General features: G+C 38.8%; 2 protein-coding genes across 7 annotated transcripts in view; both read right to left on the reverse strand.

Annotated features, from left to right (window-relative positions):
- LOC114882992 (myelin regulatory factor-like protein) overlaps positions 1-16801 on the reverse strand; it is a 34947-nt gene extending 18146 nt beyond the window's left edge. For 2 of the 6 annotated variants that reach the window (XR_003790508.2, XM_029200262.2), the window contains exon 1: positions 15854-16799. Coding sequence is in view for 5 of the 6 variants with exons in the window: in XM_029200262.2 (XP_029056095.1) it covers positions 15854-15902 (49 nt within the window). In the remaining variant the exon portion in view is untranslated. Of the gene's footprint in view, positions 1-15853 lie in introns of all 6 variants that reach the window. The other 4 variants (XM_029200266.2, XM_046289766.1, XM_029200263.2 and 1 more) reach the window with 2 other exon arrangements.
- A 638-nt stretch (positions 16802-17439) lies between these two features.
- On the reverse strand, positions 17440-22503 carry LOC114883015 (tyrosine-protein phosphatase non-receptor type 7-like). The gene is made up of 7 exons (XM_029200306.2): positions 22120-22503; positions 21186-21378; positions 20925-21102; positions 20226-20852; positions 19850-20145; positions 19553-19762; positions 17440-19480 (listed from the first exon to the last, which is right to left on the reverse strand). Exons 1-7 carry the CDS (start codon positions 22223-22225, stop codon positions 19366-19368), a joined length of 1725 nt encoding a protein of 574 aa, XP_029056139.1. The 5' UTR covers positions 22226-22503; the 3' UTR covers positions 17440-19365.
- Positions 22504-23724: the final 1221 nt, after the last annotated feature.

Here is a 23724-nt window from a genome sequence, read left to right on the forward strand (position 1 = left end):
ATGAGTAACCGCTGATTGCTCTTGCATTACGCGTTGAAGTTAAAATCAACGAGAAAGAAAGAGGGAAAAAAGCGTTGTTCATCGTCATCGATCATCATCGACGATCAATCTATTAATCTTCATTTAATTAAATTGAGTAAGTTCGTAACTCGTATGCAAATTTTAATTTCAAACGAGTAAATTGACGTTTTTAAAAAAACCATTCACAGTATTTTCTGAAAATTCAATCAATTACAAACATTTTTACAGGAGCAAGGAACGACCTTCGATTACAAAAAGTACTGAAATTAATGTAAATAATAATATTTATCTTTCCTTCCGTTTCGCATTGTTTCACCTGAACAAACGTAAGAGGGAACACAATTGACGGTAATTAACGAGTTTTGTCACGATCATAATCCGTAATGTCGGCAGCAATTTGCGTGCAACTGTTTTTCGGTTTTTCCAACTTCCTCTAACACGATGATCTCATTGTTTGAGCTTTTATCGGCTCCTTATCAGGATTAGAGGCGAAACCTCGGCGCTGATTTCGCGCGTTCTTCCATTCGTTTAAGCTGAAATCTTTTCCACGCTTAAAATTCAGGGGCACGCGTTGTTTTATCATCGATTATAAAACGGCGAGCCTTATCTTTCCGCGAATCAAACATCAAACCTATGTTTCTTTTTTTTTTTTTTGAATCCCTCAACAAACGTAAGATTTGTAATATACAAATTGTTTCTTTGTTTTCAAATCGATAAGTTTCTTACTATTTTCTACTGAAAGAGCGAGCGAGAGAAATAGAAGAGGAAAAACGTTGCACTCTGACCGGAGTCTGCGACGCTTCGAAAGCTTCCAAGCCGTGACCTTAACTAACTGGAATTAGTGTGGCAACGAGAAAATTATCACGGTCGTTAAGCAATCATCCCACACGATCGTTCGAGTTAATGCGAAAGCCGCGTACGCGAAAATTAAATTCTCAAATGAAATGCAGTTATCCGAACCGACACGCTGTCGTGATGTTCCTTTCCCTCGGTACCGTTCGTTTCACCTCATCTTCCTATAATAACATCACGATACTACATCTCTTTACCTCTATCTTCTCTAATTTTTCAGTAATAAATTTCAGAAAATCTCTTGGTAATGTTACTCTTTGATTCTTCTTTTTTTAATTTGTTTTTTTTTTTTATTTATTCATAGATGCACAAAGTATTATTCCAACGCGTCGAACAACGGCTGGCGTGTGGACACGCCAGCATGGAACATGCGATCACTGATTTTTCTTCTTTTTTGTTACGAGACAAGCATGAATTCCCCGAGGTACACCGATAGCCATATTATCGTGCTCGAACGTTTCACGTCCACGTGCACGTGTCTATCATCGTTTCGTGTCTGAAACGAACTCTGCGATCGAGGCTCGGCGAAACAAGCCTCGAGAATTCCTCTTTTCCACAAGCGAAACCTTTCCGAATAAAATAAGAATTGCAGGAAGCGTTAGATCGGAGGGGTTGAATGTGCGCTTCTGATTTGTCTCAACGATTATCAGCCTTTGTTTGTCGTTCAACCGATGCGAAGTGAGGTCAGTTCGACGAAAGGGTGTTAATTTTTTCAGAAAGATATAATACGATTATCAAACAACTCGGCAGAGAGATAATTCTATTGCAAATAATGAAAATACGCTTCTCAAGACTTATTGTTTCTAAAGCGTCCCACTAAACTCTTACACAAGTTCATTAAAAAAAATATATATATAATACAAAATATGAAATGAGATGCAATTAAGTTGTTACATTTAATGGAAACGTCGTTATAAAGCACTGATCGTGGGTCTGAGATAAGGGAACAATGAAACAATCAATTAACCAGGTAACGATACCATTCTCATTTAGGTTTAATAATTAGAATCTTTATATTTGTTGTCAGATTCTCAGGCTTATAGAATCCTGCTATCTGATTTGATATTTCAAAAGGAACAGTCTTAACTATTGTTTCCTCGTCAGTGGTGATCAAAGATTAAATCTGCTGATCTGCAAGCGTAATTTTAGCGATGTTCAAAGCCTTCTTTCTTTCCTTCGTTCTTTTAATTACCCGGCTATATTCGATTCGCAATCAATTTGCACAGAAAGCGAAGATGACTTCTGACAGTCACTAACAATATTTTTAAAATAAAAATGTCGACATAGGTTGAGTCAAACGAGATAAATTATTGACGTCATTGTTATTGCTGTTAATATTATCGTGATCACCAGCCGCATCTGCATCATATACATATCGTTGGTTAATCATTCCTCGGGAACTGCTCCATTCGCATACCTGTTCGCTTTGTATCGATTCCCGGAAAACTTTGAAAATGTCGTAAAAACAGGCGCATACCGGATGTCTCTAAGAATTTAAGCGGTGTCTTTTTTCAGCAGGAAAGAAAGTTTCCTTTCGTTCTTCCGTCACGCGGAAAATTCTCATTGTAACAAGAGATCTATCGATTGAAATTTCAAATATTTTCTAATGGGCCAGAAAAGAACACGTCTCTCTAATTACTATTTTAAATCTGAACTTTTTCTTTCGTAATAGAGCCTGAAAAGAATCAGAACAATGGTTGAAACGTTGCTAAATCAAAGAATAGTGTGAGTTTTTTGCAAGCCGAAAGGATTGAGATAAAAAGAATTAAGAGTTACACGAATTTAAGTAACAACTATACTCTTCGGGATTTTTATGTCATAATTATACGTTGTCAGATAGAACGCGGACGTTCGAGAAGACAAGGGAGAACTCTTTCGGTGAATAATCATAATTAAATAAACTTCAGGAGCAGAGATCAATTATGAAACCTGTGATTTCGTGAATGATTAATTACGAACGCGATTTGCGAATTAAAAGTTCACCGTTGTCTACGAGTTTCACGAAGTTAAATGTTCGCTACTTTTATCAATTATTTCGATCTTCTAGAAAAATATTTCGAGTTATAGAGAACTTCTTAACGGTATCGCGAATATCTTAATAATTAAGCACGCGTTAAAATTACAAGCATAAATTACTGGTAAGACGTTTCGTACGCTCGTTCAACATAACGTGGAGGAATGTTGTTAATCGCTGTAAAATTTATTGTAATTTCACGAACAACGTGGGAATAACTGACATGCAAATCCTTTTAACGCTTCAAACTACTCGTTGTATTCATAACAATGTTCCCGATTTGGATTCCATTGATAGAGCACGTGATTTTGCAAAGGTTTTACCAACGTAAAAGCAGCTCCTCGAAGTTCATACTATTTTATTTCGTACTTTCACCGCGCGCATACGAGCTGTGCGATTAAATTCATACTAAACACCGACTATCGTGGCTGGCATATTTTATAATGCAACGTTTCATTTTCGATTAAACGTCCTCGTTGAAACGAAACACACGACCATACGACGGAACGAGCGATTTAATTTCGAATAATTGAACTATTCGAATAAACGATAAAACGTCTCCAGGTGACACAGGCGGCAGGAGACGCGTTAAATATCATCAGAGTCGAATCTCCGTAATTGGACCTCGAAGAACGCGAATTATTCGACTCGTATCACGATCATACATTGTACACGATTACGTTAACCACACCTGCACACCTTTCACCGGGTCACCTGTGTGATTGAATGAAATCGTATCCGCACGATCGAACCAGCGATCGTATAGAACCATAAATTCTCAGCTAATAAACTCTATTTCTGCAGTTCGAATACGTGGAAACGTTATAGAAATAGAGATGAATATTTACAATGTTTTAATCTACGACAATTTGCATACCGAAACACAGCGAGCTGATAACTGTTGCTTACATTTTTTCGTATCTCGACTCGGTCAAAATAACGACAACGCATCGTAAATCAACTGCGATTTCATCCAGTCGTGTGTTCATGGTAAAAAAAAAAAGGAAAATTGATAAACTAACCGAGCTTCTGATAAAATTTCATTAACGTGATTACTCGAGGAACAATCTGATTTTAATGAACTGCAACGAAGTGCTTTCATTTGGAACAGTTTATTCGATGATACGTGCGATTATCGTCAGAGTCGCGTTGACAAATTAATTAATTCGTTACTTTGCATAGTTATTATTAAGAACCTTGAATATTATCGAACTTTTTAACGTTGTCAGAAAAATTTGCATAAATTTTACAAATCATTTTAATTTAGTTCCGAAGGATGCTTTCGCGTGCGTTCGTGCATTTACCCTCCGAAAATACGCCTGACCTGTACCACGCATCATTCATTCGTGACATTCATTCTACGGACATAAATGTTACCGGCGAAGCAATAAATATGGTAATACGTTTAATGTGGGCGTGCATGCGTAATACAATAGGTGTACGATCGAGTGTGCCGAGAGTGTTTGGACGCGTCGAAACACAGCCTCGTTTCTATTCTGACACAGTTATTCGGGCTTGATTTTTTTCAAAAAGACCGCTCGGTTATGTAAAAATCTGATCACGTAACAAATACGACACGCGTTGCTATTTTTCAACGTCAATGTTGTAGATAACCATCGTTAAACAAGTAATATGTTTAATTAAACTTGATGGCGCGCGTGTTTGGCGAACAGAACAGGGAAGATGTTATTTTTTTCGTATACTTGCCAACTTTTCGAGTAGTGATAATTGCAAATTTTAGAAATTATCAGGCTTAAGGTCTCGCGATTATTTTCTAAACGTTCTATTGCAAAGTTTATGAATTTTCCAAGTTTCAAACGTTCGTGTTGTCCTCTCGCGAGCGCGACGAGTAGGCAAACAGGAAGATTCTCTGCCGATGTTTCATTGGGAAGCAAATAAGAAGGTAAGAAGAGGAAAGGATTTAACGTGACCTAAGCAGAAAACACGGCATCGAAACATTAAGAGAAGGCCGTGTTTCTTCCGTAATGGATACGTTCTTCCACTCGGGATTCCATTAAATCGTAACTTACGATTACGATTTACGAATGTCACGGCTAATAATTGCGCGAGAAGAACTCGTCGAAAAACGTCTTGAACAATGGATCACAGAAATGATTATTTTCATTTTCAAAGTTTTTCTTTTCTCTCGTATCTCGTTGAAAGGTGAATTGTATAGGGATATTCAAATTGAGTGTTACATCTTTAAATTGAAATAAAATTGTTTCTTTATTTTAACACAAAGTCTACTGTGTGGTATTAATTATTATCAAAGACAATATTATTCAAATGTCGGCTTTTTTCACGAACCAATTTTCATCAAATTTTCCATTACATTTTCACACAACTGGAATTCAATTTCATCAATAACATCTGTGATTTTGTTTTAAACTTTACTTTCCAAAAACCCCATAAAAAAGTCTAATGGTGTTAAATCATCCAATCTTATTGGCAATTGGTGTCCCCTGGTAAACTTATCGAGCCCGCGAAAAACAGCGGAGAAGGACCCTTGAATTAAACCATTTTCATTACCCTTTTCATTAAAATAAACAAATCATACAAAAATCAGATACTTTGCGTTTTATTTCAATTTGAAGATGGTGACACTCAATTTGAATAATTTTATATTAGCCGATGGCAATGATCGATGCGTTCCTCTCATAGTTGAAGCGTAGAAAAGTCGCCTGATTCCCACAGTGATACGCTCGCTGAACTTTACCTCGCGGAATCCATCGGCTTTCACCGGTTGCGTCACTTTAACGATGATACAAATACGGCCGGCGCGGAACGCGGAGTCGGCGAGCGACGGTAATGCCAATAGAAACGTGCAACCGTATGAAAAGTGCATCGAATTTATCGTTTAGAGCTGTTTCTCGAATCCGTACGGCGCGAGGCCCACGCCTCTTTTTCGATGTTAGATCTTTTTCCTTGCCATCTCGACTGTACAAGGCTTCTCGTTACACACGTACTGATAACAATGGTCCGCGTAGCGGTGAAACAAAACAGGAACGTTTCGCCCACGTGAAATACCAGACACGTGAACGAACGAGAGGCAAAACGATCGATTTACGATCGATCGGGATACCGTTCGATCACTGCCCACGAAAATTCCCATGGAAGAAGATGTTTGATTTGAACGAAAATTGTTCACCTCCGTTAACGATATCCAAAATCGTGCAATCTCTGTTAAAAAATCATTGAACATGTTTTGGCGAACAAATATCGAGCTGGGTGCAGGATGTTGAAGAATTTAATTGTCGTCGAGATAAGAAGTAACACGATGGTGTTGGTGCATCCTCGTTGATAACGATCGACGAAGGTGTTGCTTAAGACCGTCAGCAAAGAGTGATTAACGCGGCTCGTGCATTTCCACGAAGATAATGGAACAACGCCGTCATTCTCCCGTTATTCAGTATTTTCTGCCGCTGAATCGTTCTGGCTGAAACGATCCTTTCTTGGCTATCGAACGAAAGAGAATAAACCGAATCTCTGTTATCAGAGTTAATATAGGTTGAGAATCTTCCGATAAACCGAAGGCAGAGAAACTTGAATCAGTGGAAAATTTTATTTGAAATATTTTCAAAAGTTAAATAATTGCCTAGTGAATTAAAATGGGACCCCCAGTGTGCGAAGTCTACGAGAATCAGCTCGAGCCCGAGTTCCCAAGCGGCGCGCCGATTCTAATCGCGATATCAAAGCAATTATGCTGTTAATATTTTAGCAGCAAGGTGCTGCCGATGTTACGATAAAGCTAAGAACCATTGTCTTTAATTTCTGAACACCTTTTCAAAGCTTTTTATTTCCATTGCGAATTTAAGGGCCGCGATGAATGCACGAGGCAAACGTATCGCGAGTCGCGATAAATTTTAATCGCCGCGTATTCGCCGCGCTACGCTTCGACCTTTTACGGCATTCTTAACCTACTTCGTTTCACACGTAGGTAACGAGCAGGAGATCCAAACAATTTGTCCGTCTCGAATCGTTTCGTTAGCTGGAAATGTTTACGGGAAGCCGGGGCGGAAGATGGCGAGGCGAAGAGTCAGCCAGAAGCTGAAGAAAATTAGGATCCGAAGGTTCGTTCGGCTTTTACGAGCTTCCCGTTCTCCGACATGTGGAACGTCCAAGCGTTCTACGATCGCGGCACGACTCGCGGCTCGCAAAGTAGTCCACACATCCTCTCTCTTGCATTATAAACAATCTCCCATGAAAATCTAGAACGACCAGCGTATAGTAAACTCGCCGGTGGCACGTTTGCCAGCCGCCATCGCTGCGGCGCGCCGCTTGGATTAAGCTACGTTCACATCCTACGTAGCTACGAATGTAAAAGTGTTGAACCAGCGGAAAAAAATAAGAATAAAGTTCAAACAATTGCAAATGCAGGTTTTATCGCCGAGGGAAGACGCGACACGAGGCTGGTGAATGATCACGTACACGCAAAGAGGATCGTCGTGAATGATGCGGAATCGTCATTAAACCAACAACAGACTGCGACACTTGCGAAATCTTCCACGATTTCCTCGAAAAAAAAAAAAACATTCCCACTCGATTAACCTCTTAACTTGGGAAATCACGCGGAGCGAAAGTTTCTCTGTTCGTTTCAAATCTACCCGCCGACTTTTACCTTTATGAACTCGTTTAATGAATAATTCACGGTACAATGCTTAGATCTATATAGGCTGGATGTAAATTTTCAGAATCATTCTTCTGTGATACGCGTTTCCGTGACATTGAACGTGTTGAAAAATTCGCTACAAAAGGATTCTCGTTCGTTTGTTCAGCGGATACAAGAATCGAATGACTTTGGTATCCTACCCGGAAGTGCCACGTACCGCCCTGTCCTGACGTAATCCCAAATTAAACGTTGCGCGTAGGCGTAACGCAGTTCTGATGAGGCAAAGTCCTCCGTCGAGGTAAATGAAAGAAAAAAAAAAAAAAATACCAGGAAATTTGATAAAGAAGATCCATCAGAAGGCGATAGTTGGGTGAAATAAGCGAAAACTTTTGTTCGCCAGTAACCGATGGAGGGGGTTACCACGGATAATTTCACGCTCGATGAAGCACTTTCATTGATTAACACTTTGACAGTGGAATTTGTCATAGAATCACTGGCTTTTGCCATTCTTTTTATAATAAAAAGCGATTCCGTTCGGGGGTTAAACGTGAAACGAGAAAATCTTTCGCAAAATAGATTCGTTAAACAGTATTCCTAGCGCTATTAGGCCAATTGACGTATGAAGCAACGAGAACATTATCCGTTATAATGGTTAGTGACGATTTTCGTGTCTCCTTGTTACACGCTCGCGCTGCCTGAAAGTTGTGCAACGACAAATTGTTTGATACGAGCAAGGCAATGGAACGATTCTGTCGAACCGTTTATACGCTGGTAGTTGCAAAATGGATGTACAGGATGTGCCGAATGTTGCGAGAATAGAGCTGAATGTTTACTTTCGCGAATCGGTGGCACGCGAAATGGAACAAAGACCACGGTGCGGCTGATTCGTTGAACGTCGTGGACAGGGATCAAAGAGACGTGGCATCGATTAAACAAACCCACCCCCGCAGAAGTAGAGTCCCCTTTATTCCGTGTAGGAAAAGGACTCGCACGAACAACTCCTCGCACGTGGATCTATTTACACCTGGACAAAGTGCCCCACCTTTCCTCGCCACGCACACCGTCGACGAACAGGAACAGCTTTGGGGATCTTTATGGCTGTAAACAGGCTTTGCGAGACCCAGGGGCGAACAGGTTCACCCACAGGTGCTTACGCAGCAACGTATCTATGCGACGAGCGTTTGCTTGTCGAAACGATTCTGATATTTAATCATGAATTTTTAGTTACAAGAGAGCACAGGAAGATTTTAAAATTTATCTAAATTCTTTTCTTTTCTTTTCACAGAATAAAGCTGAGACATTGTATAATGAACGCAATGGAGAACACGAAGGATCATTTGCATAAGTATTCATCGTGTTCAATAAATACTACGCGTTTCCTTCGGCTCTTATAAAGTTTGTTCTCAGAAGTGAAAGCGTTATTATAATTAGCATTCTGCTATAGAACTGCTTGCTGAGCGCAACATCGACTCCAGAAATACGAGAAATAATTCACAGTAATAAACAATCGCAAGTGGAGTCCGGATACTTAATTGATGATATATATGAAAGTATACAAAGTGCACTTTGATGCTACAATAACACCGTTAACACAATTCTTTTTTTTTCTTCTTCTAATTACCTCGCGTGCGTGCGTTCAACGACCCTACATGCGTAAACAAAGATCAGGTGTCAAAATCTCTGTAATTGTATGGTTGTCATCGCGGTGCTCATCGCGTTTCCCGTTCCCTCGTTTGCATACGTACGCGAATAAACTATACGCGCAAGCGAGTACCAATTGCGAAAGAAACAAAAACGAGGATGTCATCAGCAACGTCGTTCTACATCCACTTCCGTCTCGGACAAATAACAGATTTTTACGGAAATCATGAAGCGGAGTCTCGCGTAACAAATTTGTTCGAAAGAAGATTTTGAAATGGCAATTAGAATGAAAATGAAAAGTGAAAGAAATTGATGGTTATTTGAAATTTATTAAAATTAATCGAGGTCATTTCATGACGATCTACTATTACTCTGCCGACTTTATTTTCCCTCTGATATCCTATCGATCCTTCCTTCCATAAAGTTTATTTCCGACAAGGGACGCACGCCAGCGACAATAAACGGTTCGATCGCGGCCTCTTATCGATGATCGGCCGGACTCTAAGGATGAGTTATGGGGTTAATCGGCGCGGCATGGCCGTTCGCGAAACCACCGCGCAAGCTTTAGATTCGTCCTGAACCACCCACGAAAGCACATTGGTCGATGAAAAGCTCGCTGGTTCCGCCTTTCGATGAAAAGCTTAGGCATGCGCCGTTTCCAAACAACCGTCGACCAACCACCTTATTATTGTCCCCTTCTTTTTTTTCCTTTCTATTTTCTCCTGTTTCAAACTACTTTCCTGCCATACTATCACGAACGAGAAACATGAACAACAACGACGGGTATAAATAACGATGAGACACGAACGTGGGATGGATGTTTTTTTCAACCAACAGACATTCGCCTTCCGAAGATCGCAGATAGGGACGCGAAAGGTTTATCAAAGACGTTTCAAAGTCGAAAAGTAGATTTCTGATTGATCTAAGACAGGGGTGGGCAATTGTTTTGCCTCGGGGGCCACTTTGTGGAAGCGGAGTTAATGTTGCATTTCAGAAAGGTATAAATTGTATTGACGTGGCCGTCCTAGTGAAAAATAGGAGACGAATCTTCGATCCAAGGCGGATTTTTCTGACTGTCTTGGCAGGCCACAAAAAAACTATTTGCCCACCCCTGATTTAGATTTCTACTGCATGATGACCGCCGCAGTAGATACAGCCTGATGTCTGACGCGGGAGTGTTTAATTATCCTACTATTTTAATTTCTTAATTATTTCATGGAATTCAATGCGTAATTGCGCTCACTAAACTGACAGAATATCGAAAATTAAAAAAATATGAAATATTGATATCCGATCGATGATTATTATCGGCAATGAAATATTAATTTCAGTAAGAGCAAGTAAGCGTTCGTAGAGACGCAAGGGCGCGAGTATACAAGTAGTAAATTGGCTCTCGTGACGACACCGTTTGTTGCAATTTATGGCCGCCATTACTATATGGAGTATAATAAACTAGTGCTACCGGTACGGCTTACCTACCATTCGTTCCTATTTATAGATAAATTCGACGAAGGTGAAACTAGAGCGACAGATGCGTTCGTCCGCGGAATAACGGAAACGTAGGAGGATATTCGACTAATCGATAAATAGCACCAGTTTATCGTCGTTCAACCGTTCATTTTGCGGAACACCATACGACGAATCGTGTGAAACGTACGATAACCGAAGGAGAAGTCGAAGAAATCGTTGTTGGTTGAAGAAAATTAAATTGGAGCGTAAAGAATTGGAGGAAAAACAATGGCGCTGGTGAACGGAAGTGACCTCGAGCTCCTAACGAATTATCGTGTCCCAGACCTAGGAAACAAATACAACGGTGTTTCGAGTGAAATTAACCACTAGAATCATCGTATTCTCTCAGGTGGAAATTGCATCTCGCTGCATCGTTATCGATGCATCCTAATATTTAATGCAACTGAAGTTTTCTAATTTATTATTCAGGGTCTCTCAACGTCAACAGAATTTTTTCTAGTCGTTTTGTAGCTACGATCGAAGTTCCTTTCTTCTTCTACCGGCGTTTTCAAGGATTCCCGTTTGAAACGAAGCAAACAACTTGGACGATTTAACATCCACCTAGCGGCTTACACGAAATCGGAAGAGCCCAGTATTTATTCTCGCGTTTAGCAACCATTTTACAGTTATGTCTCGTGGTAATACGTTTTCTATACGACGTACGTACGAGAAGTCTCCAGTTAGCCTTGCTCGTTTCTTTCGTTCCTTTTTTCACGGCAAAAACCGGTGCAGCACGGTATGCGAAGGAAAAATTCGGTGGTTTGAAAGTCAGTCGAACTTTTTGCCAAATCGACCATGATAAATCGCGGTTGATCGAGAATATAAATTTTTCCAGCCGCGCGTTTAGCGAACGAAACGCGTACAAATTTTCATTACGAATTGGAAAACAATTTTGAAGACGATAGTTAACAGAGAAAAACAGAGAACTTTGTTTTTCTATGAATTTACGAGAAACGTTCAAACGGTTCTAAGAATTTCTTCTTTGAAGAAAATTTATTCCTGACTAGAGATAAAAGATACAGTTACTTTCATTCTCTTTACGGGTATCTTGATTTACAATTAGTCACAGAAGACACCTATAAATCACACGGACAGCCATCGTTTCCTTTCTCTGGAAAGGGGGTGTAAAACCAAGCGAGACCATTCACCAGTTCCCACAAAATCACGGAATAACGATTATTTATCAATGCTTTGATCGCGTTACAGCGAGAAGAAATTTTCTGCTAATAAATTACCATGAGATGCAATTATTGATACCAGGATTGCTCGAAAATTAACGCGTCGATTGTCACAGAAGAAATAACGATATCTGATTAATTTTCTAATTCGAGGCTTGAAATTATACTTCGATGCTGTAATTTCCCTTCTTTTGTTAATTTGAAAGATTAAAAAAAAAATAGTAAAATCAGTAGCTAATAATTTAGAATACTTGTTGAATTGAAACGATTCAGAATAATCAACAAAATGTTGCATAATACCTTCCATAAAAGTTGAAAAAAAAAATCGAACATTTTAAAATACGGGAAGAGGGGTCACGATCTATCGCTGTATCTTCCAATTCAATGACGCGTGCACACTTTGCAATCGCTGCATTAGATGCATCCATCCACGGATCCAATGCATCTATCCACATTGTCATTAACGCTCATTTTGCGTTGTTGCGCCATTCTGCACAGACTGATGATAACCAGCGTCCAAATCAGACAAATCACTTTTCACTCTGCGCGAAGCGACCAGATGCAGATGCACCAACGTTGCATTTTCACTCGACCATCTAATAAATGCAATGATAATCTGAGGAATAAGATCCCTGAAATCTGCACCATTGGCTAGATAATTTCCCAAGAAAATATAGAAAAATTCTTGTGATCGAAAAACATCCTAACAGCATCGATCGAGTTATCAGAGCTTGGAAAATCATGAATTTTCCCACGGAATCAGTTTCTTTCTATGCTCGCGATGGAAATTCGCGAAAGTGGAGCAAGCCTCGAAGAGCTAATTGTCGATCCTTGGGTGATCAGAATGAAACGTTAATGACGGATGATAATCAGAAGTGAAGGTAAAGTGTTCACGGTGCGCAGAGCTGACGGGTTACAGCGGAGGTATCGAGCCGTTAATTTCAAATAAACGGAAAAGCACGTTCACCGTACGACTTTCACTGTCGACCTGCCACGGCAAACAGAGAATACTGGAATTGTTGGCAGAGGTCCGCAAATTGCAGCAATATCCAAGCCAGAGGATATCAAGATTAGCGATGGCTTCGAACCTGGACCCGTTCAGAAATATTTCCAAGAAACAAGTAGATTCTTCCCTGACCATAGCGAATTGCAACCCTTCATCATTTCTTTATATCATGAGAATAATACGATAGTTAGGAAAGATATAGATGAAAGGATCTTGAATAGTTTCCATTGAATAGTTATCTCCTCTAACACGATAAAATCATACAGATAGATAATCACGTAATTATCTTGAGTAACGTGTTTCCTTGATTTCAGGAAATTCCCTAGGTGCTCAATCTACCTGTAAAGAGATGAGGCACAATTATTGGGTGATTATTCCAAGTGAAATAACCATTATTCCGAGAGCTGTAATAGTTACACAATGTGAATGTTCGATACTAGATTTCTATACATTGCAATTAACGGATAACGTGTTATTAAAAAACAAAGGTGCGCGAATTATCAAACGCGAGTGCAATTATTAAATTAACTCCCGAGTTTTTTAAAATTAATTAAATGCACGAATACGTAATCTTGATGAGAGCAAACATGCTATTGGACAACCCTAACATCTTATCGGTGAAAAAATAATAAATACAACGAACAGGATATGTTTGTTTAGCGTATCGATGTTACCTATGCGTGAAAACAACGATTACTCATCGAATAAGCTGACAATGTAACCGATTTGAAATTATTCATCGTACTCGATTCGCGTTTAATCCTATTCGTCTACAAACGAACGGCTCCGACTGATCCGATGAAACGGGTTTTATATACCTGTAAGTATATTCCTCACGAGCGTGCTCGGAAAGATCAAGTTAAAAGGAGAGAACCTGGCGTTACATTGCAACCTCCGACCCAGATAAAGAATGCTACGGTGCACTCGTTGCAGGTGAATGCACCCGGCACCAACAGACCAGACACTTCGGAGGCCATTATTCGGGAAAAGGTGTAAACATACGAAAAGACCATTTCTTATGAAGGTATTTAATACCTTGTTCGACCACAGTGAAAATGTCCATGGTGTGGTCAGATACGTGTCGAAATATTTAATTTTTCTCTCTTTTTTTTTTCCTAATGATTTGGACGCGTGATTCGTGAAATTTTCAAACGTGAAATTAATTTCGCGTTTAATATCCGTTACACGTGGTAAACAACAGCTCCATTTCTTTTCGCTGCGGCTTATGGAAACAAGATTTGCTGCCTCTCGATCCGCTAAATCTCAATTTAAATTCTTCCTGTCTAAGAATAACTGCTCTTCGTGTAAAATCTGTTCGATCTCGGTTTATGTTTCTGCCACGTTTGGGGAACGACTTACGTGAAACTTGCTCCGATCTTGTTCAGATCTATGCACTTACGTACAGCGAGTAGTAAAAGTATTCTTATACTTTCGATTAACGTTCATTCGGAGGGACATTTTGGACCCATGTCTTAAGGGCCAAAATGTAACATATTAATCGATAGTATATTTTGCCAAAGTTTCAGGTCGAAATTCGAAGTACTACTGTTTATGTTTTAAGAAAACTTTAAACGTGATTTTCACGAAACTGCATTTTTTGAAATTCCGTACACGATTAAACAAATTGTAATCAACAGATTTTAATGAACCGGGGCTTATTTTAAAGCTTATTAGTATAGCTTCTATTTAAACTAAAAACATTGTGTAAAAAGTTATGTTAAACAACTTTTTTTTCCAAATCATCGTTCAATTTTGTGGGTAAAAAATGAACTGTTTCTTCAATATTGAATAAATTTGTCAATTTTCGACTTTCTAATATTTTTTTTAGTTCAAACAGAAAGTAATAAAGTTGAAAAATTTCTTTGTTTTATATGTTTCAAATAAAAAGAATGGCCGCTATCGTGTACGCGATGGACGGCCGTCAGCAGCGAGGTGCCCTGAACAACAAATAATTTCTATTATATAACATGATTATATTGTAATAAAAAAAATTTTTTTTATAAGTTTATATTCCCAATAAAACAGCTAAAAGGTTCTTAAATTAATTACTATGATTTAAAATTTAAAAAAAATTGCCCGATATGCAATTTTCAGCGTCCTAAACCAGGTTCCTCCCTTAACGCATAACGTCCTACTGGTCCTTTTTACTGTATTATTATCATCGCGCGTGTACGGACCATTTTTATACAAAGATATATTGTATTTTTATAGAAAAACAAATTTATTTTGCATAATTCTATGTGTTGCATAGCAGTACGTTTACTTGACCAAATAATGGTAAGAAATGATGCAGCACGATGCATTGAACTAAACGTGTAACAGGTATGCGAAGGCGGTTTTTCCGTGAGTATGGCGGGGAGAGAAGCACAGTCAAGGCAAAAGTAGGGTAAATGTATCCACGTAGGCACACGACTCTCCTTTGGAGATCAATCAGAGCGAGCATAGAATTTTGCAAATATTTTCTACGTTACTATATTAATTAGTACTAACAATGCGGTCATAAATGTATTTTTACTTAATAGCTTCATCTACAGGATTATTGGATTCTTAAACTTGGAAATTATGTTTACTATTTAATATAAACATTGTCAGAGAAATGTGGTTGAAAAAAAAAAAAAAATTATGTTCCATGACCCAGTGATCGGTATGCAAAGATTATACAGTTAGTATAATTCGCTTGGTTACACTCTCGAGAATATTCCGACGGAAAAGGATGAGCTAGTAAAACGGGAAGGTCAAATTGAATCAGGACGACTCTGTTTATCCCGTCATCTGTTCGAGAGCAACCAAGCTGAATCACGAAAACGTATATACGATCAGTTGTGTCCGGTGCGTTTAAGGTCAATGCACGAGAACCGAACGTTCGCATGAACGCGTTTCACGGCGCACCGTAAGGTACATGGCGAACGCGATAGATCCGCGACATAGCTGTCATGCTTGTCAATCAGGTTGCCGAATGACCGTTCGATCGCATGTCGTTAAAATAAAAAAGAAGAAAAGAGTAGAGGTAAGGATTTACTCACCGAGAATCGCCTGGAGGGTTTGCTCGTCCCCGTCCCCGATGACATCCATACCTCCGTTGATAATCGGACCCCTGAGATCTTCCGGGCCCCTTCAACGGGCCCCATTTTGTCTCCAGGCTACGATGTCACTCGACGTGACGTCCCACATAGTACGTAACGTTTAATGTAACTCTCTTCCGTTTTTTCTTTCTCTACCTCTCTCACTCTCTTTTTCTCGATGTCCGTTTAGTAGACGTCTCTCCGGTTTTATTTAATATCACGTATTCCACGTCCTTTTATCCCCTTTTAAATTCACCGAACGACACGACTCTTTCCGTGTGGTCACTTGTGTTTCCTTGTTACCTTCGAGCGCAGCGACACGATCTACGAACGATCGAGAATCGGCACGGTGAGCGACGACGACGACGACAACGAGACCATCGCGATGAAAACAAATATTTCCTTCCAACGCGAATTAAACTTGTACACTCGGCGAATTCGTGGACCGGTTTTGTTTTTATTCTACTCCGTACGAACGATTTCTCCGTGTTTATTTCTCTACTGTTGACTCGTACACCCAGGAGCCGTGTCGAATCCCGAGGCGCGGACTAAACTTCAGTTCCGTGCCGACAGCACACGCGCACGGTACGTAATACATGCAAACGCGCCCCGTGTATGTCGCGCCGAGAACAAGTTGATCACGTGACACACTTCAGTCTATTCCGTGCGAAGTTTGAAAGAGGCGCGTCGCCGCGATCATTCGTAAATATATTCCCGGCTTTTACGGTAGAAGTGCGTGTGCTTGATTGTTCGTTGCGAAATAACAAAGACAAATTAAAATAGAATCTTACTGATAACGTGTGTTTAACTAATTGTAAAGATTTATACGATAATATCAAAGTGTAAAAAGGAACCTCGCCTTTGGAAGAATCCATGACACAAGATGGCGGCACCGCCCTACAACACACGCGGTAAATCAAAATCCATGAATTTCTTTCCTCGATCGCTGCTGGAATCTACAAAAATGTAAGTTTTTAATGTTTATTCGAAATTTTTGCCTATATAAAGATGTATGTGTACGTGTATAACTGCTGTTTTCGAAATTATTTATTTTTATTGCTTGTAATGAAATAGAGGAGAAAAATTTTGTTAGATATAAAAATAAATTTTTATTCTTAATAAATATTCGATATCCTCGCTTAAAACATTAAGCGTTCAATGAACGTATATTGTATTACACATATGTACATTTTGTATCTTAAAATCTAAAAAATATTAAATAAGTGATATGAAGGGAATATAATGCAATGTTTCATAATTGAAATTACAAACTTAATTTTAATCAATAATAAAAGATACAAATGTTCAATAACAATTTCTATAATCAAAATAGCAAAATACAATTTCAAGTGTTAGTTTAAATTCAAGAAATTTTATATACTTCTGGTATACAATAGAAATACGTTTATGGAAATAAATACAAAATATTTCATAAGACACGCAAGTAACAAACAAAACAATGACACATATGTGTTATGAAATTATTTGCACTGATTTGTAAATAATTATTTAATGCAATAGTACTTTGCTAAGCACGTACACATAAATCTTGTATGGGTACTATAAACATTTATTACGTCACATAAGTACAATTGAACACCAAGGGGCTTCTAAATTATTGTTGTTATTATTATTGTTATTGTTACGTTAATACGTTTACATTAAAGTCACTTTAATATATTCATAAATAATTTACTCTTGATTTTCTTACACAAATACACAATTTCTTAAATATAATTTGCTCTCTGTACAACGTATGTACAAATGTATATGTATACATATCACAAACTTTCACTCAAAATTCACATTCATATGGTACGCGTACAAGACAGAAAAATTCTGAGACGTTATATTGATAATTTGATGAAAGGTGTTAAACACGATTGACAAAGTGAATAGACTAATTATGTCTGAAACAACATTTGGCTCCACTATAACACACTCGTACAAACAATTGCTAAGACTGTTCATGATAGTTCTGAAATTAAATCGCATAAGTCTGATGAAAAATCGTTGTAAAAATAAATTAAAGTTAGAGAGTAAGAAATCTTAGATTCTGCAATATATTTTGTCATGGTATTGCGATATTGGGTAAATACTAACAGCTTTGGTATTTTACTCTGTTCAAATTTGTGGTTGAGTAAAGTTCATTTGTTCGAGTCATGAAATTTCATACTTAGAAATGTTATTAATCGATTCAAACTATGCCATCCTTGTCAACAAATTCGTTTCCAATTTATCCAAAAGTTTGCGTCGCACTTATTGTCAGCTACAGAATAATATATCTATAAACGAACAAACGAACAAGACATAATCACTTGTAAAGAAGCTGTAGCTCATTTCATTTTTCATTTATACAATTGTAAAGTAGCGAATAGAATAAATAATTAATTTTATAGTTAATACTTGAAAAAACACTATACAATGACATCAATCTTGATTCACTACTTTGGGAATGAATAAAATTTCCATCAATGTTTAGATCAACAAACTCATCCTACAATTTACTACTCTGAATTACAGTTTTTTTTTTTTAGATCAAACTACATTTATGACCATCATGCATGTCATAAATTTCAGTTTGTTACAGAAGCATATTTATTTCTAGTTAGATTTATAACTTACATAATAAACGTATTGTACTACCTGCATTCAGTCTTTGTTGATAAATTAATTAAAAGTCATGGAAATCATTGTATACATCAAACTGTAAAATTAACTAGGAACTACAAATAGGATAAAAATATCTCATTGATCTGGGTCCCGATTTAGTAACGAATTTAATCTGCCTTTCTGTATTTATGATCTGATGGTTTTAGTTAAGTATTTCCATTAGCATTGTTATCTGTAATCGTGTATATTGGGCAGCTGAATTTGATTTGTACAACAGTTTGCTGCACTGAAAAGTTAAGGAAAAACTGCTCGTACCGTGGAAAGTTCAAGACTAAGAATAGCGTAACTGTAAAATCTGTATAACTGATTAACACGTAACACACAGAGAATACGTAAAAATTTGAATCAACACTGACAAACCCTGATTCTTTTCTCTTTTTCTGTTTTACTTCATAAGTTAAATCGAAATATTCTTGTTCATTTGTCAAACAGTTTTAATTCCGTTTAAGAATATGTTCCTTAGAACGTGAGTCAATTAACCATTTACCTTTGTCTTGAGCTTTGTGACTTGATATTAATTGTCAACAATTCGTCATGGCAGTATAGAAATGGCAGCTTTTTTTTTAATGAGACAGAACTCATGTTGAATAGGTGAAAACAGTTGAGATATATCCACCGGATCTCGAGTTGAAATTGAGATTCTTTTCATAGTATTTCCTTCACGGCAAAAGTATTCAGATCTGGACGAAGCAATGTGTTGCAGACAATATCCAACAGTCGTGTCAGAAACCTTTTCATAGTAATTCTCAGAAGAATTTTTCTTTTAGTTAATTCCTATCAATTCGATCACCTCGGTTGTTTCATTCCCCTGAACTCGATGATTTACCACCATCGAGCGTTTGTTCGTACAGACAAAGCGCACGATGAACGAATTCGTATTGTTCTGCTGTTTGAACCATGCCTCCTCTATCGTATCTATAAAATAAAAAGAATTATTTATAAACGAATAATTCGAGGTTTGAATATAAATTGTGATAAATTTCCTACCTCATTTGACATAAAATACCCAGCACGTCTACATTTCCATCTCGCAATAACTGCGTCATCCCCGTTGCTAAAGCTATGAAACAGCCAGTTCGTCCGATTCCTGCACTGCAGTGGACAACGACTGGCCCTGGCAGGGAATTTACTTCTGCAGCTAAGCTCACAAGAGTATCTGCAGCTTGAGGTACTGCATGGTCCGGCCATGAGTCATACCTATGATTAATTCATTAAAATTACAGTTACACATCGTGTATCAACACGTGTATCGTTCCTAAGATCAATGATCCGATGTTAATTTACCAGTAATGCTGTACATGTCTCCTTTCTCCTTCGCATCTAAGCTCTAAATCTCTGATCGTGTAACCGTCCCTTGTATCAATAGAATTCGCGATAATAGTAAAATTTCCCGCTTGTATACGACCGTTCTTATCCTGTGGAAAGTATGCCTCGCATTTTGTTTTCGCAGCTTCGTGTAACTTTGTTATCATAACGACAACAGAGACCTTGTCTGCCCACACCATTTTCCAAAAGTCAGCTACAGTGTGAGCCAATGGTCCCTGGGTTGCGATATAACGAGCGTCTTCTCCGTCGTATCCCTATAAAACAAGATAGGATTATATTATATTTAAATAGAGAAATTTAGACAAATTTTCATTCAATTATGTTTTCAACATACTCGTATATAGTTGGCATTAATGTAACTAGAAAGGGGATCGTCTGAAGATCCCGGTAAAACGACTCTAGACTGTGGATTCGGTAATACAGAACAGTATCTATTCTTCACTCCAGATCCACAAATATCTAGTTCCTCTGGTAAATTAAGTGGAACCTCCCAAAATTCTTTGTGCAGCGATGCCGGATCACTGATAGACTTTTTAAGCTGTGTTCTGGATAGAACATTTCCAGCGCTCAATAAAAATTCCTCTGCGGTACACTCGCGAGTTGGCGTGACTATGTGCGGTGGACTTTCGGGAGGAGGTGCTAATTCTATAGTCAAACTTGCACTTGATCCACGTCGTTCCAGTAATCTTTTAGCTTTTATCCGTATCGGTTCTGGTCTACGTTCCGGTGTCACTACCGACATTACCTCTGGTAAGCCAGTAGCTTGAGTAAGCGGTTTGAGAGAGTGAACAGTATGAATAGATGCCTTTGCCGTAGGTTGATGAACCCATTCGATCGATCCTTTCGTAGCTTTGGTAGTCTTTTCTGGAGGACATACAGCACCTTCCTCTACCAAACCTCTCCTATCACCATCTTCTGTATCCTTTTCACGCGACATTTGTTTCCTCAGCCATAACAAAACCTAACGATCAAATGTTGTTATAGATTCTGCTTTAGTAGATTCTATAGAACAGAAATTTTCAATCAATCTTACCAGGAATGTAAAGAGAATAGCGCCAGCGATGGCGCAGAGTGCTACGAACAGGGGCAATTGCCAGTCTAGCCATGATAAAGTCGCAGTGGAGTGTACCACCTGTCCTGTACGGGTACTAAATTGAGCTGCTTGCAAATCCATACCAGCATCATCCAGTCCCGTTATGGACTGTGGGATCCTATGTACAACAAATTAATATCTAATATTTCTTCCAATAATAATGACATCAATCAGATTAGACGTAAGATCCTTTTGTAATACCTGTGATGAGATCGAGCAGACATTCCCTCGGTAGATGGTAATAAAGGAATAGGCAGCACAGAATCTGTGTGCCACCTTTGTTCGGTAATTAAGTAAAATTTCTCCAAGGGATCTGAATTGTCATTATTGCTTGAGATATCATAATAGTTTGCATCGTTTACATAGCGATTGGTTAAAGGAGTACTTGTACCTCCTGCAACAAAAATGAAATACACAATTAGTAATAGATGAATCAATTGTTTCTTCGATTATTATAATTTCAAATTTTAATGATAATGTGTGACACAATGTTATCCACCTCTGTACACTCCAAGGCACTCACTAGTAATGAAACTTTATTTACGCTGAAAGTTACACGAAATGTCTGTAATATATTTACGTAAGATTGCGTATGAAAGGAAATTGAATCAAAGGGACACCGAACTGTCTTTTGTTCTTTTTTTTTTCAACGTAATACCAAATATCGTCCCGTCGTTGTTTCACAGAGTCCGACGGGTAACAATTCGTCGCATTCAACGGCAATTCTAATGATTTTAAGTTTCGGAAAATGATCCATCAGAGACGGAAAGAACAGCTTCCGTGGCGTTACACAGGAAGTAAACATCGTGGTTATTTTATGAACGGAACACCAAGGAAATTCTGAAGTGGGAAAGGGTGACAGAGTAACGAGCAGATGGAGTATACACCAATGAGAGAACTGTATGTGACAAGTGGATGAATAGACGTCGTTCTAGTCACAGCCACGAATACCAAGGCGGAACGTGTGTATGCACGCTTCCCATTTACACACAAAGAAGAAAACGAGGAACACAAATAAACTACATCCTGTTTTCCGAGCATGTGTGCGCCGTGGCAACGTTGCGCGTACACGCACGGTGTCGCGTGATACGAGTAACACGCAACAGAAGTAGATTCACAATGAACGATATAATACCTTTCGTCAAAAGTGCATTCGCCAGAAACACCAAGATCGTACGATTCAAATTAACTTGTAACTTGTGATTTGAAAGTAGCGGCTGCGTGGACGTGTAAACAGCCATGTTTGAGATTCGTTGAGCGAAATATCAGACGGTCTCCTCTGCGCAAGCCTCTGATTCGAACTGCCGAAGACGCCGTTCGTGTACCCTGACCTGGGCTTCGGTACACTTCGGCCTTGTACGCGGTTACTTACGGGAGGGAACGCCGACCAATCAGCGCGTAGACGCACGCAACGACCGACCAATCGCGGGGATAGTTTACTACCAGTACCAGGAATTTGGCGGGAGGGACTCAAGGTGAATGAAAGCGAAGCACGTGCAACTAATGATAGTAAAGTGCATTCGGAATCAAGTTTTACGTTTGCCCATTGAGTAGAAGCGAGAACGTCGGTTCCGCCACGGACCGGGGCCGACAAATATACACGTAGCGTCGTTTCGAATCGTTTACCTCCGGTGAACGTTCTCACGCGGACAATTACTTCCGGAACTATCGCTTTCCAACGTATCCCCTCGAAATCCGTAACGTTCCTCGTTAACCCAACAATTCCGCGAAACTTTGTAAACAATTGAAATCAGTCTCTGTCGGTGAAGAAACGAAACGTTGATAATTTGAAAACGAAATGTCCGATTTATCGTTCACGTAGCACGATTTATAAATACTTAAAGTTGCGGTAAGAAAAACATATGCGTATCTGGCGATATGCAAAACCTTTATAGGTCACGGATAACCGTCACGGTGGTTAACGTTAAAAGAAACAATTTTCTTTCTGTTGCGCTGACGCATCTCGAGGGTGAATCATCTTTTAGTTGCGCCGTATGAAATTAAAGATTTCTCATGGGGGAGAATAAAAAATAAATAAAAATGAAAGGAATCGTTAGTACGATGAGTTGGCTAAGTTTGAATTACCGTGTACTAAAATACCGTCGAAACACTGCCTCATGTTTACGCAAGTATCGAATCTTGCGTACTTTTCCATCTGCGAAATGTAAAATGATCGTAGTTTCTCCTTGCTCTTTCAGACTTCTCGCGATTATGCACGGTTGCCACTGTATAAATCGGTGATGAAACGATCTTTGTTTATCTCGTAATCCGTGAGACGTTGGCCACGCGAAGCAATACACTGCATTTCCATTAATTTTCTTTTATCAATCGTTCATCGGTAGAAACGATATTTGATCGAACGAGGTATCTAGCCGCGTGTCTTACGCGATCCTCAAGAATATCTCGGTGATTCAGAAAACCGGATGTTACCCATTCATCCCTGCCATACGCCTGACACCCAATATTCGCGTTGTCGAATCATTTTTCTTCTTCTCTTTTATATTTCCTCTCGTGAAAATAATGTCAATTTCAAATTCGATTCATACTGTTTCTTCCTCTTCTTTTTATATTTTATAATATATCCGATAATGTCGAATTTCTCAAGCTTTCGTTCTAATAATAATCTCTGCGACGAGCTGTATTTTGTTATAATATTATTGACTAAAATCGACGCAGCGATTGCTCGTGTTGCAACACATGCGACAACCGTATTTCTCGTAGCTGACGTTCAATGAACTCT

The sequence above is a fragment of the Osmia bicornis genome, chromosome 2 (assembly GCF_907164935.1).
Source record: "Osmia bicornis bicornis chromosome 2, iOsmBic2.1, whole genome shotgun sequence".
Lineage (NCBI taxonomy): Eukaryota > Metazoa > Arthropoda > Insecta > Hymenoptera > Megachilidae > Osmia > Osmia bicornis.

Bases quoted from the DNA above. Each gene is read 5' to 3' on its own strand.
- LOC114883015 (XM_029200306.2), bottom strand. From the start codon at position 22,225: ATGGCTGTTTACACGTCCACGCAGCCGCTACTTTCAAATCACAAGTTA. The intron at 21,379-22,119 runs GTATTATATCGT...TTTTTGTTGCAG, and splicing joins GAATGCACTTTTGACGAAAG to GAGGTACAAGTACTCCTTTA. The intron at 19,481-19,552 runs GTAGGAAATTTA...TTTATTTTATAG, and splicing joins GGTATTTTATGTCAAATGAG to ATACGATAGAGGAGGCATGG.